This window comes from Theobroma umbraticum, unplaced genomic scaffold (genome assembly GCF_002168275.2).
Source record: "Theobroma umbraticum cultivar Fairchild unplaced genomic scaffold, ASM216827v3 scaffold_67.0, whole genome shotgun sequence".
NCBI classification, from domain to species: Eukaryota; Viridiplantae; Streptophyta; class Magnoliopsida; order Malvales; family Malvaceae; genus Theobroma; species Theobroma umbraticum.
Genome location: NW_018397262.1, coordinates 2,020,684 through 2,044,828, shown reverse-complemented (window position 1 = coordinate 2,044,828; position 24,145 = coordinate 2,020,684). Strand labels below are relative to the sequence as shown.

The window sequence follows — 24,145 nt, the reverse complement described above, 5'->3', positions numbered from 1 at the left end:
CGTTGGGTTGCCATTGTTGTTGATTTTTCTCAATTGGCTCAAGTCTCGTGCCATTAATGTATCATTAATTAATTTTTTTTCTTAAGGGTTTAGTCTGTCAATCGGTCAAATTCAACTTCGACTTCACATAATTATTGGATATAATTCCATCTCTAAGTAATTGTTTTACAACATCATGTTTTAAGCGAATGTGTTTATTCTTATCATTACGAGTTTTATTCTTTGCAATAGTTATTGCCATTTGGTAATCACAATGCATAGACACAAAAAGTGTTGGTTTTATTCCTAACAGAATATCTACTAAGAGGTTTTTTAACCACTCAGCCTCTTTGCCAACTAACTCTAAAGCTACAAATTCTGATTCCATTATAGATTTAACAATTATTGTTTGTTTGGTTGATTTCTAAGTTACTAATTACCCCACTAAGAGTGAATACAAATCACTTATGGATTTTGTCTCATCCGAATCTGAGATCTAGTTAGCATTACTGTATCCTTCTAATACAACGAGAAATCCATTATATAAAATATCATACTTTATGGTACCTCTCAAATCTTTCATTACTCAACTTAAGGCAATTCAAAGATCTTAATTGAGACTTTGTGTAGATATGCTTAGTCTCCACATAATATAAGCTATATCAGGTCAAGCATAATTCATCAAACACATCAAACTCCTAATAATTTGAGTATACTTAGACTGAGCCAAACTATATAGAACCTTTATCTTTAATTGAGTATAAGCATCATAAAGAGTACTCATAGATATGACATTAAAATTTCAAACTTTTTCAGTAGCATTTCAACATAATGCTCTTGTGTTAGCATTAAACTACTATCACATCTTATGATTTTAACACTCAAAATAGCATTGGCTTCTCTCAAATATTTCATATCAAAACCAAATCTGTTTTGGTGTTAAAAGTACGCTTTTTAAATCATACCATAACTTTAAGATCAGTATTGCTAACTTTAATTCAAACCATGCCAACAGGGTAATGGATCTTAAAGAACTTAAAATTGACACAAGATGTAATTAAAATCAATATTTATTTTGAAAACATGTATACTAACAACAATTGACCAATCATAAACATAAATATTTAAATCCACAATCTACATTCATTAAACACAATTTATGTACAACATCATGATTTACTCACAACATTATGCCTAATGGCGTAGCAATAATTCCAAACTCATATATCTAATACATTTATGTAACGTTCACCACTTCTATTGTCATAGTCACGCCAAACATAATATGTGAACAGCAGTATAGTCCCCTCCATCTAGGATGTATCTCAGACATAAGTATAAAGTTGCCAACAAAGTGGGCGACCAATAAAAGAGGCCAACGAGCAATGAGAATCGAAACCTGAACCCAAACAAACTTACACAACTAGAACAGCCCCAACAACAAAATGCCGAAATAACTTTGCTAGCCGCAGCCAGCCCGCTTGCCGTCACCACACTTCCCTGTTTCTTCGCCTCACCGTTTTCCCTCAGCCGCCGGCGTCGTTTTTCCATCACCGTTTTCCTCAGCCTCCTCCCCTTCCTCTTTCCCTTCCCCTAATTACTTCCTCTCACAAATCAGCCGCATCAAAGACACGGGAACGATGAGGGGATGGTGGAGACTAGGAAAATGGACGGTCCTGATTATGTTTCTTCACATCATAGCCATTTTAATATTCACCAAAGGCTTTCTCTTAACCCGAACTGAGCTTGCCCATTCCAGCCGGTGCTCCGACCTTTCTCAATCTCCCTGCCTTTCTTCTTCTTCCTCTTGTTGGACCAAGCCGGCTGTTGATCGTCTCATCATCGTTGTCCTCGATGCGCTGCGTTTTGATTTCGTTGCTCCAAGTTCTTTTTTTGAGAAAAAACAACCTTGGATGGATAGATTGAAAGTGTTACAAAGGGTGGCTTTAAAGAACCCTTCCTCTGCTAAGATTTTTAAAGCTATCGCTGACCCACCAACTACCAGTTTGCAACGTTTGAAGGTTCTTTTTTTCTCTTTTCTCAAGTTCTAATTTTTTCCCTTCTAATGGCCAGTAATTATTTTTCTCTTTATTGATGTTTTCAGGGATTGACAACAGGGGCACTCCCTACTTTTATTGATGTTGGGAATAGCTTTGGTGCCCCTGCCATTGTTGAAGACAATTTCATTAATCAGGTTTGCCTTTTTCAACTCTTCTTTATTTTCTTTTTCTACCCATTTGTTTGATCGTTGTTCTTTTTGCATATGAAATTAAAAACGAAATGTGGGTTTTTTGATTAGAAACTTAAACACTAATATCTTTTTATAATTAAAAGTTAAAAATGTATTTTTTTTTTAAATGTATGATTTTACTTTTGCATAGAACAGTTATGTTGGAACTAGTGTTGCATTATATATATATATATATCATTTTAATTAATTGATTATGATTTTACTTTCTACCCTTTGTCTTTGCCTATTAGGAACTGAAAAATAAGTAGCAAAAGTCATTACCAAATGAAATGATAAATATTTAATCGTTTTGTCTTTCTATTATTGGTGTTTTTGTTTTATCTGTATTCAGTTGATTCAAAATGGAAAGAGAGTGATGATGATGGGAGACGACACATGGATGCAGTTGTTTCCGAATCATTTCAACAAATCTTATCCATACCCTTCTTTTAATGTTAAGGATCTTGATACGGTATGCCATGTTTTTAACTGATCAATTCCTTGCCACACACTATTTGTATTTCAATGGCTGTGATATATGATTCCAATTTTCTTTCATTCAGGTAGATAATGGATGCATTGAGCACCTAGTTCCATCACTATATGAACAAGACTGGGATGTCCTTATTGCACATTTTCTTGGCGTGGTATAATTAAAATGCTTTATTTGAATTGAGAAATATAGATAAATGATTGGTTAGGTAATTATTCAGGGTATTTACTCTTGAAGCCTGAAGCTGAATATGGATCTCTATGGGATTTGTTATCAGATAGTTGTATTCTGGCATTCTTTTTCTAATTCTGTGGGGAGCGCTATTTTCCTCTACCCTATGCTTGTTCACGCTATGTGTCATGTTATTCTTACTGAAACCCAAGTAGATGTTAAAATTGGAAAATACCAGAAAAAGCTATCTGAACTAAGTCCCTTTGACTTTTTTAATGTAAACATTGCCAATTAACATGTTCTCATTATTTGCTTCAACTTTTAGTATAAATCTCCTGATTGAAAGCTGCAGTAGATGCTTCTCTTGTTTCTAAAATTACATGAGGTTTCCTAGATTTTGTATTGTAGTATAAGTGGTTATGTTGCAAATTTGGATTTAATGAACTGCTATGTGGTTAGGATCATGCAGGGCACATCTATGGTGTTGATTCTGTTCCAATGATTGAAAAGTTGGAGCAGTACAATATAATTTTAGAGGTAATTTCTTGAAGTATACAATTGTATGTTGCATTCCAATGGTTTCCTCTTGTTTGAATCCTGCTTCCATGTGTTCTCCATCCTTGTTCTTTTCTATGATGACTTTTGACATTCCTTACCTATAAATTTGCACCTTTTTTTTTTAATAAAAGAATAAAGGTACCTGACCCAAAGCTACCTGTTGTGCAAAATTTTCATTTGGGAACTTATTTTTGCTATTTGTGCCATGCTTGTTTTATGTTTCAAGAGGCTTGACATGGGCAAGAAGTTTTTGTTACATTTACTTGCATTTTTATCATTCTCTTGTCTCCTAAGAGTCCATTTATGTTTAATCTTTTATGCCTCTGCCTGACTGATTGTTTGCTGCAGAAAGTAATTGAAGTGCTCCAGAACCAGTCTGGACCTGGCGAGTTACATGAAAATACTTTACTTCTTGTAATGGGTGACCATGGGCAAACCTTAAATGGGGATCATGGAGGAGGAAGTGCTGAGGAGGTCTGACACTTCTCTAGATCTACTTGGTAGAAATTTAATTTTATTATTTGTTTTTTCAGTCTTTTAATCGAACCATATCATGCAGGTTGAAACGTCAATATTTGCTATGAGTTTTAGAGATTTGCCTCCTATGCCATCTGACTTTGATTCTTCATCTTGTGAGGTACATTTGGTATTTCCTCTCTCTTTCAGCATATGCATATATGTTGATGGACTAGAGATCTTTTTTCGTAGGCTGCATTTGTGTGCCTTGTTGGTGCAAAAGGGAAAGGTGAAAATGACGTAAGACATTAATATCCGAAGAAGCCTTAGTTGTAAATTTTTATTAGGTGCCTTGATTATAACTTTTTACTAGGGAAATCCCCAGCATTTTGTTCTGAGAGGTGATAATTTATTTTTTAAGTTTCAAAAGTATGAATCAATAAAGTTTTGTATTGGACGATTTTCTAAAAAGTAATTTTTCTGAATTATAAGCATTTGTTATAATAATATCTAATAAAGCAATTAAGATTTAAGAAAAAGATAAATAAATTGAAAAAAATACAATAATACAATTTTCATATGTTTTTATTTTAAATTTGCTTCTCCCTTATCTTTCTCTTTCTTTCACCAAGAGACTTCAAATCTTTTTCACTCTATTTTAACAATATTCATTGATAGAACATATAAAAAGACATAATACTATTTTGGTTAGAAAATATTAAAAATAAAAGAAAAATGGAGTTAAAAAAAATAAAAAGACACAAACTATTTTTATTTATACAAAAGCTCAAAACCGTTTGAGCTCAACAAACCACCCCATCAGCCCACCATTAACCAACCATGCAAGGTCCAGATATCAAGTAATTAACTCTTAAATTGCACGTCAATCAATTAAGCAACCAACTCTGCAAAGTATTGACCATGAAAAGCAATTGGCCCATAGAACCAACTTGGGACTAACTTTAATTGTAGGTTCCGATTAGGGTTGTGTATTCCACATCATTTTTTAAGGAAAAAACTTAGTGAGACCATATCAATGTTTTAAAGTTTTAAACCATTTATGTAGCATTCTCAAGAGCCAGAACTAATTTTCCTTTTCCTTCCTCATTTTTTTTCCTTAAATTTCAGGCAGCTAGGAATATATGCATCAGCTCCATCCAACAGGTTGGAATGGTCTTTTATTACAATTTGTAGTTTCTGATCACTTGTCTTTGATTCTTTTCTTCTCTTAAAAGAAATATTAAGTCATGTCACTCCTTGCAGCTTGATTTTGCAGTAACAGTGTCATCGCTGCTTGGTGTCCCCTTTCCATTTGGAAGGTGCCGTGTAAGCATTCTGTCAATCTTCTTCAATATGGTTACATGTTTTACCTTGTTTTTGTTAACCATTTTATTTCTTGGACTTCTTTTAAAGTCGTTTTATGTCTACTAAATATATGAGGCTTGTTGGTTCTATTGGAGTAATAGTATTTAAATTACCCTTTGGATTGACCTTGTATAAATGTCCCCATAAAGGTAAGTTATTTTTCTTTCTGCTGTTTTCCTCTGCCATAATGTCTTTATTGGCACCTCAGCATGTGAGCAGAAAATGCACCCTTATTTCAATTGACTAAGCAGCTAAATAATTGTCTAATTTTCATACAGCAAATTTCAGGAAAAAGCTGAAAATCATCTCATCATAAATATTAGGGCAAAAAACTTTCTGTATCACTTTTTCTTAAGTAGTTACCCTTAGGACTCAGTCTTCTTTTTCCTTCACAGCATGGGGCTTTTATCATTGCACAAGACACTGGCTTCAACTGGAATGAAAGGCCTCTAGTACAACAAACTTCTGTCACATGAAGCTCCCTTCTAACCACACTTTTTTGTTTTTTCCCCCTCTTCCCCTTAAAAGATAGATTGTGGAAACTGATTGTTTTTGATAATGGCTTCATGTGGCTTAGATTTTATGATCTTTGGGAGCTGTGAAGTCCATGTATACTTTAATGCATGTTGATTTATGGTTTATATCCTATTGATGACAATGTTCTTTGCACTTTTCATAGTTCCAACTAATTTTCCATTGAAAGAAATTTGCTATCGATATACTTCCCTACTCTATTTGCAGCATTGGACGTGTTAATCCTGAGTTATACGCTTTAGCTGTGGGTACGTGGAACTTGGAGAAGTATAAAACAGGGAATGGTCAAGATAAAAAAACGTTGGAAGAATGGATGCAAAATTATATTAATGTCCTCTGCGTCAATTCATGGCAGGTAATTTTTGTTCCTTCAGTCTTTTGTCCTTGGCTTAGAGGCATTAACCACAATGTGAACTTCGTACACTATCTTTTTCTTTAAAAAAAAGAAAGAAAAAAATAGAAAATTAGTTTATCAACTATGCACTGCACTATTAGATAACATTAGCAACTGGTAATAAAGGGATTATGACAAGACATATCTGCAAGTACAGAATGATATATTATTTTTTAGAAGCACCCTTCTCGCTCACCCACCATTTGTTTCCACCCTCATATAGATTCTTCTTATGTAGGTGAAAAGATATATTGACGTCTATTCAGCTTTATCAGTTATTGGATTTTCCTCTGAAGACCTATTCCACATATCAGATTTATATGCTAAAGCAGAGGAGAATTGGTCATATACTAAGAATTTATTGTTGTACAAAAATGAAAGTTTCGACACATCATTGCCAGATCTTAAAAGGCAAATTGATGGCTATTTTAATTTTCTCTCTTATGTTGCTGAGCTAGCTCGCTCCAAGTGGACTGATTTCAATTTAAAGATGATGGGCACTGGTATTGGGATTATGCTATTATCTCTATATGTTCATTTCCTTGCCATTAAGAAGGTGAATAAGTCATATGGTGTCTCTCTTCCTTCATCCAGAGATTCTGGAATTTCCTTTGGGTTAATATTTGCTTCCTTTATAGTGGTGATACGTGCATGCAGCCTACTTTCAAATAGCTTTATTTGTAAGTTCCTGAATCTGATATTTCATTATCATATGCAAGCACTTTTAATCATTGTTGCTGACAATACCACTATTCTTTTTCTTCCTTACTTGAGATCAGTGGGAGAAGGGAAAGTTGCTAATTTCCTTATGGCCACAACTGGCATCATGTCATTACGTTCTTCTTTCATGAAGAAGAAGATGCTACTTGAAGTGAGTATTGCTCTCCTTAAAGGTTAAATAAGTTTAAGATCATAATATCTTTTACATTTAACTCACCCCTCTTCCTTGGGGCATAAATCTGTATAAAATGAATATAATAATTTTTTTTTTTATTTTGCTAATTTGATTTGAATGTTTGCCCAGGCAACTATATTTCTTCTTTTGACATTCATTCTTAGAATTGCTATTGAAGTTGGGCTATCTAAGCAAGCTGCCACTTCTCAGTTCATGAGTGTATCCTCTTCATGGATGCGTGGGATTTCTATAAGCCAACCAGTGTGGACATATATGGCTGAAATCGTGCCAATTCTTGCATTAATGATATTAGGATACTTTCTTTATAAGGCCATTTCTAGCTGCTGTTGGGGAATTCCGAAGTATGTTATCATGGGAACAATTTTAAGCTATTTGCTCATAGCTTTGCATTGGGCAACTGAAAGCAACATATTGGATCTGGCCCATTTGCTTAAAGGAATTGGAAAAAGTTGCATCCCTCGGACAATTTATGCTATTGGACTTGGTCAGCTGTCATTGTTGGCATTTGGTCAGCTGTTCAGCAAGGAGGACACTTCAAATTACAAAGGAAGCTTGTTTGTTAAAATGATATCTATTTTATCTGCATGCAGTTCAACAATTATTCTTCTTCTGGGAAAACAAGGTGCCTTGGTTGCATTAGGATCCATGGTAGCAGGTGCTTTTTGCTTACTGCTTACTTGTTCATACATTTGGTTTTGCTTTCCTCTTACTTGCCAGGCTATAGAGTTCAATTTCACTAAATAAAATTTTTTGGATTGTTGGTTTTCATGACATTTGTACCTATGCATGCTTCTAAATATTTTTTTGCTCAGTGCATGCATGCTTCTAAATGATGCCTTACATGTTAGCATTTCTGTTTACAGGTTATTGCATAATGAGACTTGAAGGTATAGAACGGCACACCTTTAATGGGGCTGTAGGAATTTCAAGTTTGGATCCTCTTCCTGTTGTCCAGTGGAGTCTGTTAGCTGTGTGTCTGTTTTTTGCAACTGGTCACTGGTAAGATGCATGTAATTCTTTGTACTGAGGCATGCATATGTGCTGGTTTTAATCAGTGTCAGACAACACGTTTGGCATTGATGTTCTTGGGTATATTAATTAACTGATTCTTTCCTTATGCTAGAGGTAGATCCTTCTACTTGTGCTCCTTTGTTTTGTTATTTTATTGTTACTGTGTGTGTAATGTGTATGTGTATCCATTTAAAGAACTTTACTAATAGATGTATTAAGTGTTCCTGAATCTGAATTCAGGTGTGCTTTTGATGGCCTGCGATATGGTGCTGCGTTTATTGGGTGAGTCTTTGGTATTTGTATGACTTTCTTGCATCTTCCATCCCAGAACTGACTTGCCAAAAAATGAAATCTTTAAAGAATAAGCAATTTGGCTTTGATGCTGACTTTTATCTTTCTTGAGCACAAAATTCATAAATGGCTGGTTTTCTTTCTAATTATGCAACAATTTTAGCATAACCATTGCTGTTTGACCCAGGAGATGTATATATTGACCCTTGTTTGATTTTCAGGTTTGATGAGTTCATTCTTGTGCGACAAGCAATCCTTCTGACAATTGATACATTTGGATTTTCTCACATCCTTTCTGTATTTGGGCTGCCTCTTTTTGTTGCATGGCCATCTTTCTTCAATCAGACTGAGCACAGGAGGAGCCTCTTTTCTATAAAGTTATTCCAGGTAAGTTTTCCATTTGGATGTCTATATTCCTAAGATGCATTTGGTATATAAGATCATAGATAGGATGTGATGAGATAGAGTGATGAGTGAAGTGTCTTTATTTTATCTTGTTTTGATGTATGCACAGCGGAAGTGTTCTCATATTTTATCTTTACAAAATTATTCAATCTTACTCCTTTCCACAGAATTGGGCATTTTTCTCTATATTTGATTGCTAATCCAATTAATTTTTTCACCTAAAATGCTAGAGACAATGACAAATTTTGTATTAATAGAAGTTATCCTATCTAATCCTATCCCATGCACTGAATAACTCTAATGTTTTAATCTGTTATAATGATTGTTCATCTTCGTTATAGATATTTATGATGTATGGACTCATTACGGCTACTACTGTCACTGCTACTATACTGTGTGTCGCCATCCAAAGGCGGCATCTAATGGTACAAGCATCTTTTCATAGTAACCTTGTAACTATTAATACAAATCTGACCATATTTGACACTCACAAAAATCTGCCTTATCTTTTCTTGCAGGTGTGGGGATTATTTGCTCCTAAGTTTGTTTTTGATGTGTTGGGGCTTATCCTTACAGATCTCCTCATTTTTTTGGCATCCATATACTATTTTAGTGGAGAAGAGGATTGTATGCAATGTGATCGTGGTACTGAGATTGAGGAGCCATTTGGTTAGTTTTACTTAGCATAGAAAAATGAGTAGATGACAGCTGAAAAACTCTTTTGAGATAGGCTACATAAAAAAAATTTTCAGGATAAAGAGTGGAAAACATTAGGAATTTTACTTAATCTATTGCGGATTGTTCATTTATTCTTCCAAAAATCAAAGCAAATATGTCACCCAATTATATCCTTTCTGCTTTTCTCTTCCATTCTCTCTCTTCGATATTGTACAACTTCCACAACTCTACTTTCTTTATTTTTATTTTAGAACTGTTCTTTTTTTCCTTATCAACTATCCCTTTAATTTGTATCTCAACTGTCATGCTCTGAATTTCCTCCAACCCAGAGATGGCATTTTGCGTGTTCCAAGAACACTTTTTTTGCCATTGTCTGATTGCCTTTTTGGCATTGATGCATCTGTCCAAAGTGCATGATCCATAGAAATCTTCCAAGTATTTCATCACCTCGTCCTTAGTTTCCCCTGTTTTTCATAAAAAATTGAGATTGAATCCATCTAGACTTGGTGTCTTAGTTTTCTTTTTCTTATCATTTTTTATTTGTGTTTCTCTCTCTTCCCATTCTTGGGTGTAACTTTAACCTTCCATTTAAGAGAAATTTATTTCAGTTGCAATTGTTGGTACGAGCTTTATTAAAAATTGTGTTGTTGGATGAGTTTCCCAACTAATTTGTAATAAATTTCTTCCTAATATTCTGCTATAATGGTGTAAGATTGATGGTTGAAAGAATGGAAGGAAAATAAAACCAAAAGATTGTATTTTTGCAAGTGAAGGCATGAGGGGTCGATTCTCATGGAAGAAAGGTCAATCCCTAGATAGCTAGATACTTTAAATAGGTTGTGGAAATGAAGGGATCGACCCTTAAGCCTTAAAGGTTCGATCCCTACAAGACAAAACACTTAAGACCAAAAGGATCGACTCTTAAGCTTTATATGGTTGATCCTTGCTAGGTAGAACACAGAATTAGCTTTTAGAAATCAAAGGGATCAACCCCTAAGGTTAAAGGGCCTTTACAGCCATGTGAAGAAAAATTAGACTTAGGAATCAAATGCAGAATATAAGTTTTATAATCAAATGCTATTGTAGAATCTATACATGTTGAGTTTATTGAAAATTAATTTTTGTATAACTCTAATAATAAATTTGATTGTGAACAAAATGTCCTAATTCCAAGTTGTGACCAAAGTTATATAAGCTCTCATGGAACGTCCCATAGAAGAAAAACAAATGATGCCCTATTTAAGTCTAGAAGAAGTCAAAGAGCAAAAGAATGATACCCTATATTAAGTGGGATACGATTTTTGGAGGGAAGTCCTAGGGCAGAAAATCAATAACAACCCTAATGAGCTTTTGCCAAATATGAGTGCAAACAAGAGAGTTTCAACATTGTGGAAAAAAATAATCAGTCCCTTTTCCCCCTTTTACAGGTTTTTCTTGCAAGTTCATGAAAATTTGGGTTTCATCATTAGGAATGGTGAGAATTTGAGGTTTTGGCAGGATGAATGGATCAAAGGCATGACTCTAGCATATGCCTTTTGGAGGGTGTTTGTGTTGGTGGAGAACAAAAGAGGAAAAATCGTTGAGTTCGGAAGTTAGGAGGAGGGAAAGTAGATATGGAAGGTTGAGCAATGGGAGAAGTTTGAATATATCCTTAAAGAATTTCATCTTAGCAAGGAAATGAAAGATGAGCAGGTGTGGAAAAGTGAAGCAAGTGGAAACTACACAATTAAATCCTTTTGTAGATGTGTCTTTAACACAAGTGTGAACGTTGATATGGTTTGGAAACAAGTGTGGGCAAATCTTGCTTCTTACAGAGTTGAAGTCTTTGTGTGGCAATTGTTACAAGGTAAAATAGGAGTTAAGGAAGAACTTGTTAAAAAGGTTGTGAACTTGAATAGTGGAGTGCAATGTGTGCAGTGTAATGCTGATAGAGAGACTTGTGATCACCTTTTTGTAACTTGTAGTGAATCATGGAAAATATGGGCAAAATGATGCAGGTTAGGAGCACAATGTGGATCTCCCTGAGGAAGGTTAAAGAGTTGTTTGTTGTGTGGAACAAATGGCAATTGGGTGGGTTAGATGCTAGGATTTGGAAAATGGGGTTTTTTGGAGTGGTGTGGTGTGGTCCATATGGAAAAGTAGAAATTAAATTGTGTTTCAAGGCAAGGAGTGGAATAAGGACCAGGTTTTGGAGCTAGCTAGGATTAGGGTGGCTTATTGGGCAAATGTAAAATGGCCAAAAGATTATCCGTTTGTGCTTGATGTGTATAGACAGCCACCAGCCGAAGGCCAGGATGCTAAGAAGAGCAAAGAAAGGAACGGAATTCTATGGGAAAAACCATTGCAAGGAGAATTAAAATTTAACGTCGATGGAGCAGTTAAAAGATGTCCTGGGCCTATTGGGATAAGAGGGATTTTAAAGGATCACCGGGGGGAAGTCAAAATCATTTTCTCCAAAGCTATAGGCGAGGCAGACTCCAATTTCGCAAGGATGATGGCAGTGAGGGAAGCGTTCATGATTTTTTCAGCATCAATATGGAAGGATAATCATAAACTTCTCATTGAGAATGAATTGAGTAATGCAGTTAAGTGGATGATCCATCTGGATATGGGCCCATGGAGAGTGAGAAAAGTGGTTATGCAATTGGAGAGATTGAAGGAGGAATTGAAGGGTTAGGAGATTCGACATGTCAAAAGAGAAGCTAACCAGAGAGCCAATACTTTAGCAAAAAAAGGTGCTCAACAACAGTCAGACATTTTGAGAACTTTCATGTGAGTGTTGATCCCTTGTTTTTCGACATTTAGGTTGTTTTGTGGTCTTGCTGACGTTGTTGGATTGAAAACTAGAAGGAGAAAGTTGAATCATTGTGAAGGTTGTTGGAAGGATGTTGAGGTGCAGGAAGGTTTTCTGAAGGATGGGCAAATCAAAACATGGAGTTTCTTTATGCCAATGTTTATGGAGTGTTTGACAATTTGTCTTTTGGCTTAGTTTCGAATTTTTGCTCAACCCTAGGAAGGTGTTCAGGAGACTTAGATAGTGGGGTGGTCTTTTTTAAGTCTATAGGGACTTTGAGTTTTCTACTGTAAGATTGTTTAATGTAGGATGATAGGTTTTGGGTATTTCTGGTGACTTGTTTCTTGGTTCTTGAAAGGGCTGAAGCTTGAGAAGGAAGGTCATGCCACGGGATACTGGGAGGTATACCAGCTGGTAGTGGGCATAACTCTCAATGTCTGTGGATATTTTTTGTTTTGTAATCATGACCTGCATCTGATATGAGGAAATAGTCATTCCCTTAGTTTGAATGAAATCTCTTTTAATGACTTTCAAAAAAAAAAAAAGAATTCAAAGAGCCAAAAAAAAAAGAGCACGTAGATCTAGATTTCATTTACTCATCCGCATTAGCATTACTTGTCGAAAGAAGTAGAAACAAACTGTATAAATGGATACTAATTTTATTAAATATTGAAAATGATCTAAAAATATTAAAAAAAACTATGATTTCAAGGGATTTAGCTTTTTAAAAAGAAGCAATAAATGATGAAATGGATTCAATCTTGTCAAACTCATAAGTTGTAATTAGATATTTAGAAGGAAATATAACACAGATGACTCAATGTAAATCTTTAAGTATAGATGAGTTGCTAAAGGTTGCATGCAAAAGGAAAACATTGATTATTTCATACTTATACTTCAATAGCAAAAATAACATTCATAAAATCACTTTTGGCTTTAGCATCTATTTATAAATTACATATATATCATATAGATGTTAAACTTGCCTCGAAGATCTAAGTGAAGAAATATTATGGAGCAAAGGTTTTATACTTCCTATAAATGAGTGGAAAGTTTGTAAACAAAGCAAACATCTTTATAGACTAAAACAAGCTCCAAAGTAATGGCATGAAAAGTTTGATAGTACTATATTTTTAAATAGATTTGTACAAAATAATGCAAATAAGTGCAATTATTTTAAATTTACAAAAGACTATGGTGTAATCATATCTATATGTAGATAATATGTTGATCTTTGTACAAATATATTTGAAATTGTTGAAACCAAGAAATATTTGACATGTTTGCGTAATTATATCTTATTATTTATTAAAACTTTTAGGTAAATAGACATGTTTGGGTGTTTAATTTTGGATGTTTTGGGTGTCAACTTAATTCGGATCATGTAACATTTTGAGTTCATCCAGGTTTTGATTACTACCAATGTCGATTTATCTTGAATTTGAATGACTTTAAGTCACATTTTGAACTGCTTTAAGTCAAATTAAATTAGATATCAAATAACTTTAGTTTCAAGTTAGTTCGAGATTCAATCATCTTAATTCGAGTTAGGATAAACTATTTTACTGTACTATCTGATATATAAGCATGTTTGAGTCATTAATTTTAGATTAAAATTGTTTGGAATTAAATTTTTTCAATTTATAACTCAATTTGAATCATGTTAAGATTTGAGTCGATTCAGGTTTGGACCGTCAATTTAAATTTTAAAATTCATATTAAATTATTTTATTTTTAAGTTAATTTAATTGGATCAATTAAGATTTGAATTTAATTCAATTGAATTATAGATGGATTTAATACACGGGTACAGATTTTCTTTGAGATTTACGAAGTCTACAGTTACGGCGGTCATCCAGAGAAGCGCTAGAATGCTCTTGTTCTGGTGCCCTTTTAATGCGCTTCCAAAGGAGAGCAATAGAAAGCTAACATAAAAATGTAGGATAAGAGAAAAATCAAAAGGCTAAACTTGAAAAGGAAAAACAAAGCATCAACAATAATTTAACACAACATCACCAACGATAACAGAAACAACGAGTCCTACACGAACAAAAGCAGCAGCGATAGCTACCGCCTTTATTCAACAGCTAAAACCAAAAGGGTTTCAAGCAAACATTTATTAGGCTAGAAAACGTGGACACTCCCATCTGGGGATGGGGAATGAACTGCTGACCCTTTAGCAGCCCGTCCCATAGCAGATTCCCATAGGATAAAGGCATCCGCAATTGCCACAGCAATCCATGGGATTAAACATGCAGAAGCCACCGGCAGAGAGGCAGTTTTCACCGCTTTTGCTAGCCATGAAAATATTGGAGAAAGGGTGCCTGATATTAGCAGCGACATTGGTGTCCAGAGAGAAAGGCACCACCCCATTACGAGCGGCGAATACCGTTGGAGTCATTGCGGCTAGAAGTAGCACCGCCGTTGCAGCGAACAGAAAAGCAAGCTTCTTGCACTCCATTTCTCGTAGTAAAATGGTTATGTGTGGAACGTTCTTGGTGGAACTCCTTATATAGAAGGAGTGACGGTCTATACGTGATAAAACTATTACATGTGAATTGGCATGAAACTTGTGCCTGAAAGTATAAAATGTTTGTCTCTATTAACTAATGTGAGGCTAAAGATATCAATATAAGACAAGGTGATGGATGAAACACAAAGTCCCACCAAATCTAATTACGAAATCAGATCTTTAATACATCTCATTAGTAGAGATTAGAGTCCAGTTACATATAAAAATATAATACAATGTTTATAAATTAATAATTTTGATTAATTAATATTTTTAGATGGTCTCGACTTGTAATGGATATGGTAAATTAATAATTCGTTAAATTTATAAGATAATACATTTTTAAAAAAATATATAGGTTTCACTTGATATATAAATTAATAATCTACTTATACATCAAAATTATATTATATACATGATTTTTTTTTAATAATTAAGGGAAGGAGGATTCGAACCTTACTCTTTAAGCAGTGAATAATGCATTAACTAATAAGTCAAATGCTCAGGTGCATATATATGATTTAATTAGGAGAATTTTATAAAATATCATTCCAATGTTGCTTGTTTCTTTCTGAAATTTATATTTTTTGGACTTCATTTATAATTTTCCTTAGTGCATTAAGAAGTTCTAATGTAGTGTATTCGTATTGCAAAAGAAAATTATACAATATAATTGTTGCTTTAAGTATATTTTTGTACGAGATAGGCTTCAGTATGGAACTATTGTTTTCAATTTTGTCTTCTTTTTCATTTCTCATAACGTTTTCAATAATTTGTTCATCACAAATAATGATAATTCGTAACTCGAAAATAAGAAAATATTCATATAATCATAATACATAATATATGTATTAAATTTAATATTTTAAAAAATGAAAAAATCTTGATAAAGTAATTTTTTATTAATTAAATAATGTTTTAATTGATTAATATATTTTAATTTATAAAAATTTTACTATATATGTAATGCCTCGCCTTATGTTCTTGCCTTTTAAAATATGGGTTTTAATTAATTAATATATTAGCTCTTTCTATAATCATGAAAATAAATTGTCACACGAATACATCCAACCTCCACCTTATCAATAAAACAAAAAAAATTCAAATGATATTAGCCAGGAAAAAAATGATATATAAATAATTAAGTAAAATACAAATGAAGAAAGCAATAACTTTGTTTTCATGATTCCAAGCTTCATCTTTGGTCAAATTCAAATTCATACCTTTAACTAACTTGTTAACATGGATTAGGTTCGAACGGTTGGTACCATAGCATCTTGGTCTCCACAATAACATGATATTGGATGAAAAAAATAAATAAAACGAAAATGTCAGCCACAGAGTTTCTACATTAATTATTTAGTAAAACTTGTTTTCTTCTCAAGTATATATATAATGTAAAAATATAAATTTAATCTTTATATAATAATTTATGTGAATTGTGTTTTTTTATTTTATTAACTTATTAATTTTAAGCTGGCATGAGATTTTTTTGTTTTTCTCTATAGAGGCCAAGGAGATTAATATAGACAAAGTTATGAAAGAATGGCAAAAGGTTTCAAATGCAATTGAATTATTTTCGAATTTCTTATAAAAGGCTGAAGCGGTGGGATTTGGACTGATGAAGCAGCAGGATTCAGATATTGGCATTTGGAAGCCATTTGCTGCAGGTTTTTTGGTAATGGCAAAGTGGTGGAGATTTGTCCCAGTATGTGTTCAGGTGGACTGATTGGATGCAGTGTCCTTTGATACTGAAAAGGAGTCTTGATTTGAGTGAAGCTGGAAATGCAGATTTTATTTTAAAATCCCTGGCATCCATTGCCACCATATATTTTTCTCCAAGCTGGGATTTGGATTTGTAAATTGCTTTGTATTTCATTGGGAACTTAGTCACCAGAAATCTCCAAATCCTTAACCTAGTTAGGGGTTTAATTTACTTTACTTTTGTATTTTTCAGAAAGCCATAACTAATTGAGCTTTTATTGCAACAATAAAAGCTTATTAATTTTTTTTAAAGTATAGACAAATTATCCTTTACACATAAAATTTTCAAACGCTGATACTAAATAGCTGATACATATTTCATTGGATTATATTTTTTAAAAAATCAATAAATTAATAAATAAAAAGAAAAGAATATCAAACATCAAAGATTTTGACATTAACTGATTCACTGTAATAGATTAATTTGTGAAAATAAATAACATTTCGAATGATTTAGAAAAAGTCACATAATGATTAATTCTTTTTATAATCATGAAAGTCAATAAATTATCACACGATTATATCCAACCTCTACCTTGTCAATAAAACAAAAAATTCAAATGGCTAAGAAAAAATGATATATAAATAATTAAGTAAACCACAAATGGATAATTCAATAACTTTGTTTTCATGATACCTAGCTTCTCCTTTGTCAAATTCAAAGTTAAATCTTTAGCTTACTTATTAACATGGTTTAAGGTTCCAATGGTTGGTTCTATAGCATTTTGGCCTCCACTGCAACACGAAATTGGATGAAAAAAAAATAATAGAAAAATGTTAGCCACAGAGTTTCTACATTAGTTATTTAGGAAAACTTGTATTATGAGAAAATATAAATTTAATCTTTATATAATAATTTATGTTAATTAGATTCTTATACATTAATTTATTAATATTTGTGGTTATCATTCAATACGTTAACTGGCATGAAAGTCTTTTGCTTTTCTCTATTGGGACCAGGTTATGAAAGAAACTCTGGCGTAGACTAGACTTCATCCGTACCTGTCATGATTCTAGGCCAAGGGGATGGGTCCGTGTCTTGAGTGTGATATTACATATGAAATATAAATTTTAAAAAGGATATAAAACAAATCATGTAAAACGTGGCCTTTGCAGATAGTACGAGGAGTCTGCCTTTGCTTGCTTTTATGCTAGGTAAATTGGCCCGGATGCCTTTAAGGTTTGACAAATCTACAGACATATATTATCCTCTGCACCTGTCAAATCTTCAAAGTTTGATGTTTGACCACTGTTACATATTTCATTACATAATATTTTAAAAATTAATAAATTAATAGATAACATCTTAATTTTATTTATAAAATTTAAAATTTTCATTTTCGATATATAAAGTAATCATAACATAAAATATAAAAAAACTCATAAATTATTCAAAAATATTAATTAAAAAAATACTTATTCCTTATTATTACATTCGATCACATTTTTAATTTTTATTTTAAATTAAATAAAATTTTATAATTAATAAAAAATTAATTATCATTAATTAATATATTACTTATTATTTAATATCACATAATATTAATATGATATGTCATAATAAATAATGACGTAAAACATTAAAGTTAGATAATAACAAAGTCATGTGATCTTTTTTATACTCTTCGTTAGCCTCATGTGAAATGCTGCTTGTCATTTAAATATTTTTGACTCAAATTATTGTAAATATTTTATCAAATTAAATTTTAATAACTATATTTTCAAAAACTACTTTATCAAAATTTTCTTTGGCCAAGTGGCCAGATTTAATCAATCCAACCGATTTCATTAACAATTTCATTGATTGTTTCAATTATTGAAGATTAAATTTCATGTCCCACTTTGCACGTTGGATTCTATCTTGTTTATGGTGGTGTAATAATAGTTAAACAACATCACTTGATATGTACATTTTAAAAATCGATATGTAGGTCAGTACTAATTATCAATCTTAGAAATATATTACTTATTTATTTTATTATGTTTATTGTCCACTCACCAACTGAATTTGCCTGTTCCTTTTTATTAATCAAATAAAACTTAATTAATTTATAAGATAAAAATGTTCTAATAAAATATCTCTTTTAGAGAAGATGTTTTGAATTTAATTAAAATAACAAAATATATGTCTATTACTTAAAATATAGAAAGATTATGAAATCTTGCTCCAAGTTAGCACATCAGATCGGTTTTCGATAATAGCTAGTGATGGGATGTGGATAACAGGCAATGGGCTCTTAAAATTTGTTGGCTTGTTTGGAATGCCTCTAGGGCAATACTTGTGCCAAATAAGCCTGGCTATCATCGCAAGTGGCAGGATGCCACCCTGTCTACAAGAATACAACACATTTTTCATACCACATATGCCAAACCTGCAAGTCCTAACCCATTAATTGAAAGCTTTTTTTTTTCCTCTAAATTTCTCATCTTTCATCTGAAATTAATTCATCTAAAAATTTAAAAAGAAAACTAAGCAAGATACAAAAATGAAGAATTTTGATTAGAGATGGAGAAAAAAAAAAAACTTATTCTCAATGAATTTCATTCTGTGTAAAAAGCGTTGGGATTCGATCTCATGTTTAAACGTGAAATTAATTAAAAAATTAAAAATATAGCGCAGCGAAAAAATAAACTAGCATTTAATAAGAGAAACAACTGAATTCTACAAGATCAAGCTTTATATTTTTCATGTAATTTTTAAATTAATTATGAACATTCATAAGTTTAAAAGTTACATACTTTACTCTAGGTTTTGTAATCAAGAGCCAATTAAATCTAAAAGACTTGTGATGAAACAAGAAACCCAAAAATAGAATAAGACAGTTTAAAATCTTAAAGTCGAAATTTTTACTTCTTCACCTTTAGGGTTTGTCAAATCTTCAGCTATCCAAATATTTAGCCTTTAACAAAAATTCACATAGTGACCGAATAAGACCTTCTTAGAGATAGAATTTTACTTGTACTAGTAAGTTTTGTTTATAAAAGAAAAACATTAAAAAATTTTTCCGAATCTTATGTCTATAAGATAAAGAAAAATATTTTTTTTTTCTTATTTTTATGAAACAGCTAAAATGTAGTTGAAGGCTTAGAGTTTTAGTTTGCTAACATAACATATTTATATAGTCAAACTAAGTTGTAACCCTATATACAAAAGTTAGATTTTATTCAATTAAGTCCTTGTAAACTTAATTAATTTTTTACTTTATTTTCGTCTGTTTCAATTAAGTCAAACTTAATTAATCATCCTTATTTAATCCCAATCATATCACTTAATGTGTATAACCCATTAGGTATTTAACATATTGGCAATAAATATAAATCATAATCAAATATTAATTTGATAATTGATTTATATTTATATATCATGAACAACATATAGTAATATATCATAATCACCAAAATGTTAGAGAGCCAATTAAAGAATTTGATAAAACCTTTCAATGATAAGCCTCTTAGTGCAATACAATTATTTCATCAAATATCGCAGATATGTCATCAAAATGTGGCTCAATATCTACTTATGATATTCCATATTAGTTCTCATAATTCATTACTAACCTTATGAATTTAGGAAACTAACTTTCCTCAAATTCATCATGCTTTTGGCCAAAGACTTTGTACAAGTTAATCAAGAATTGAGAACAAGTAAGATACATTCTCTCATATCATTTTGGGTGATGAATTTTCTCTTAACCACTTATTCACCTTCGCATGCTTTATGGCATATCCAAGAACACTTTGTTTATGCATTTGATTACCTCCAGACTCGTAAAAGCGAAATCAAAGTATGTTATTCCTCATACAAGATAACCTGATGTTTCAAGTATGAGGACTAGTTGCATGACTATTACATGAGAATATATTCCGTAGACACTTGAGTAAAATACTAAATGGAGTTCTCATAATAGGTTATGTTCAGTGAAATTGTTCTTTACCAAGCACATATATGTTATTCTTAAGTATCCTATATACTTCAATCTATGAGATCGATTGCTTACTTCCCAAATAAAAAGGCTTAACGTATAGTAGTTTTTGAGCATTATCAATGCTTTGTCTTGACAATACAAAGATCAAGAACAATTTTAGGAACAATACTTTGATGTATAGTAATCTCATAATTGTAACAGTTTTACAATTCTCTTGCAATGCCTCTATGCTCCATGAGATTCATCCAATTAATACTTAATAACTTTTTATTATTGCACTAATATAAAGAAAAGCCTCTAACACATATTGTTATGTGATTAGGTATGTATTAAATAATAATATATTTCTTGATCAATCTAATTGACTGCAAGGCATATACCAACAAAAAGGATGGATTATTTGATTGGAAATCAAAAATCAAAGTGGATTGAGTCAAGTCGAGACAAGTTTAAGGTGTCTCGCTCTGCATGCCTCGTCGTGGATATATACAAAAATAATATATTTTATTATTTATTTAATTTTATATTTATATGTACTATATTAATAAATTTTTTATTTATTGTGTTAATTAAGAAACTAATTTTATAATACAATACATTTAAATGAATTAAAATATTATTCACGGCAAAAATAATTATTTTCATCAAATCTCTTTTATTCTTCTCTAGGCTTTCTTTCACGTCCCTTTCTTCTTTAAACACTTGCTCCCACTCGGGGAATCAAGAACAAGTATTGATTTCTTCTTCCAACGTTTTTGTGGATGAAGGCTCCATTGAATTCTGTACTCGTCATATGTCGGGTTACATCAGATTTAAGAGCTTTGTTTGAAAAGTTAAATCCGGTTTCACCATCGATGTAGTTATTATTTCATTATTATAATAAAATATTATTTTTTATTTTGCATGTCAAAATATATTTTAAAATTAAAATTAAATAAAATATATTATTTATTAATATGATAATTTAAAGTTGGATCGAATTAATTGAGGTTATAATTTCGTACGCATGCTCGACGCGATTCCAGCAGGACCCATTGGCTTCTACGCATTTGGACTCTAATAATGAATCTTGGAAATAAAAATCGTACGATTGTGTGAGAGCTTCTATTAAGATTGTGAGTTAAATTTGTCTGTTAAAATTCAATCAATTAATAAATATTTTATTTGATGTTCTTTTTGTTTCAACATTCTTACTTTTTTTGCGTAATTATGATTTAAGGCAATTTTTTTTTTGAATGGCGAGAATATGATATTAAAGCAAAGTCGTGCAAGGCAATTACAAGAGGAAATTGAAAGTAGCAATCCCAAGAAGAAAAGCTCACCAAAAAAGAAAAATTCCCGACCACAAAAGAGAGAAATAACATAACAGTACGATCGAACACAATAAAGCAAAGCAGCAGAATTGCACCACTAAGCTGAAAAGAACACTCGACATGGCCAAAGTGTAAGAAGGGGCAACAAAGAACCATAGTCACAGCGAGCTCAATTTTCAGCAAAGGAGTGCAACGCCACATCAACAGAACAAAGTTGAGAAACGACCACACCAGATAGTCCCAACTTTGACAAGTCCATCGGCTAGGCTATTAGCCTCTCTGTTGATGTGTTTAAAAGTTAACTCACTAGACGTTACCTTACAAGCTTTGATGCAGTTGGAACAATTCTTTGTGTTAGTGACAGATTCAGAATTTTGTTCGATGGTGATTAAATAGTAATTATATAAAATCATGAATCAAGTTAATGATTTCAACTCAGAGTGAAAAATTAATCACTTTTAAAATAAAATTAAATTATAACATAAAATTTGATAAACAATTTGAATATAAATTTTCAAATTCATCAATATAAATAGACATAAAGTAGAAAAAAAATTAATATTAGATTTTCACATTAGGCATTGTAAGTTATGCTCGACGTAAAATCCGTGTCAATAGTTCAAGCACTAACTTTGTACCTATTTAATTTAAAAAAATAAGATAAGATTATTGAAATTTTTTAAATATTTTAATCACATTTTTGTTCAATTTTTCATGTTAACGTATAACATGTTGTATAAGTACTCAAATCGAATCAACATATTGTAAAAAAATACAAAAGTAAAAAGTTATATTCTTTAGGCAATTAACCAATACTTTTTTTATTCTATAGGACCATAATATATTATATACAATAATACAACATATTCTAATAATGTTATGTTCAAAAATGAAAGGCTTTTAGGAAGAGTACATATTGCATAAATACTCAATTGAATCAACAGATTGCAAGAAAAATCATAGTAAAAAATTATACTCCTTAGGCAATTAAAAAAAATAAATTCAAATTTAGACAGTTAAGTAAAGCATCTTTTACTCTATAAGGAAATTTGGGTTTACTCTGGATGAAAAAAAAATAGTTAAAATACCCACTAAGTCCCTATATCCATGCATTTTGTTTAATTTAGTCCTTGTACTGAAAATCGAAGCAATTGAGTCATTTGATTTTGAAAATTGCTTTAATTTAGCTCCTCCCACTAATGACATCTAATTTTGTCATTAAAAAGATGACATCAATGCTGATATCAGCACTGACATGATATATTTTGATGATGTGACACCCATATGATGATGTGACATGCCACGTGGCACCAACTTGATGATGTGGCTGTGCCGCGTGCCCTTAACATGATAATGAGGCAACGCTGATGTGGCATTGATATGCTAACATGTCAGTGTCACGTGATAAATAAAAAAATTTTAAAAAGTTCTTTTGTGCCAAATCATAGGGACTAAATTGAACAAAAATATATAATACATGGACTAAATTGAACGGAATTGAGATGTTGAGGGACTAAATTGAAAAAAAATATTTAAAAAATAGAAATATTAAAGTAGATGATAGATATACTTATTAATAAGCTAAATATTTAAGTATAAAAGATTTATGGTGTTAAAAAATATAGATAAATATTTTCACACTTGATTATTTGACTGTAAAATATGCACATTAATTTATTTTCTTTGAAAAAATTAACTTTTTTAAGCATTGCTTACAAGGCTAATAAGCCAAAACTGGGAGGCTAAGTTGGCTTCTTGAGTCTTCAGGACTAACGTGTGTAAGTTAAAATTCTACTACGCAAGTATACGTATCGAATAGATAGTATATTAGTAAGCAGAGTATCGATCCCACAGGGAATTGATCTAAGATTTTACTAAGTACTAAAATTAAAACAATTTAGTTTTATTCAAACAATTAAAATCTTAATTCTAATTGAACTAAAAATTACGTAACTAAAACTAATTTGATTGCAAATTAAAGCAATAAGATAATTGGGCAAATAGCAAATCAAACAAGCCTAGGATTACAATATCCCTCACACTTCATCTAAATCTTATCTCTCTTTCTTAACTTATTTCAATGGGTTGAATTGTTAACCTAGAGTTCTAAATTATTTATAAGGGTCTCCCGACTCATCTTATAAAAATATCTATTTTAACTAAAACACTATATCCATATGTGAATTGAAATTAAAATAGACTCATTCAGTTTAGGCTATAATCTGGCTACATATGGCCTATAGGTATATCCCTATCCTATAGACAAATCAATTAATATGATCACATGCTATCCCAATTTTTGTCTACACTAAACTCCATTTCCCAAGTTTGTTTAGGTTCCTAGATCAATTTAAT

At 31.8% G+C, this 24,145-nt stretch overlaps 1 protein-coding gene across 2 annotated transcripts; it reads left to right on the top strand.

The window, feature by feature from the left end:
* The first annotated feature begins 1,288 nt into the window (after positions 1–1,288).
* On the top strand, positions 1,289–9,748 carry LOC110419365 (Alkaline-phosphatase-like family protein). 2 transcript variants are annotated; one of them, XM_021432374.1, is made up of 18 exons: positions 1,291–2,000; positions 2,084–2,173; positions 2,562–2,681; positions 2,773–2,856; positions 3,333–3,410; positions 3,780–3,905; positions 3,991–4,068; positions 5,016–5,051; positions 5,151–5,206; positions 5,994–6,141; positions 6,419–6,860; positions 6,960–7,051; positions 7,205–7,751; positions 7,960–8,095; positions 8,348–8,389; positions 8,620–8,785; positions 9,145–9,228; positions 9,322–9,748. In XM_021432374.1, exons 1-18 carry the CDS (start codon positions 1,620–1,622, stop codon positions 9,475–9,477), a joined length of 2,862 nt encoding a protein of 953 aa, XP_021288049.1. In that variant the 5' UTR covers positions 1,291–1,619; the 3' UTR covers positions 9,478–9,748. The 2 variants fall into 2 exon arrangements, 1 of the variants encoding a protein (XP_021288049.1); XR_002445462.1 differs by lacking the exons at positions 9,145–9,228; positions 9,322–9,748 and having other exon boundaries at positions 1,289–2,000; positions 7,960–8,221; positions 8,620–8,717.
* Positions 9,749–24,145: the final 14,397 nt, after the last annotated feature.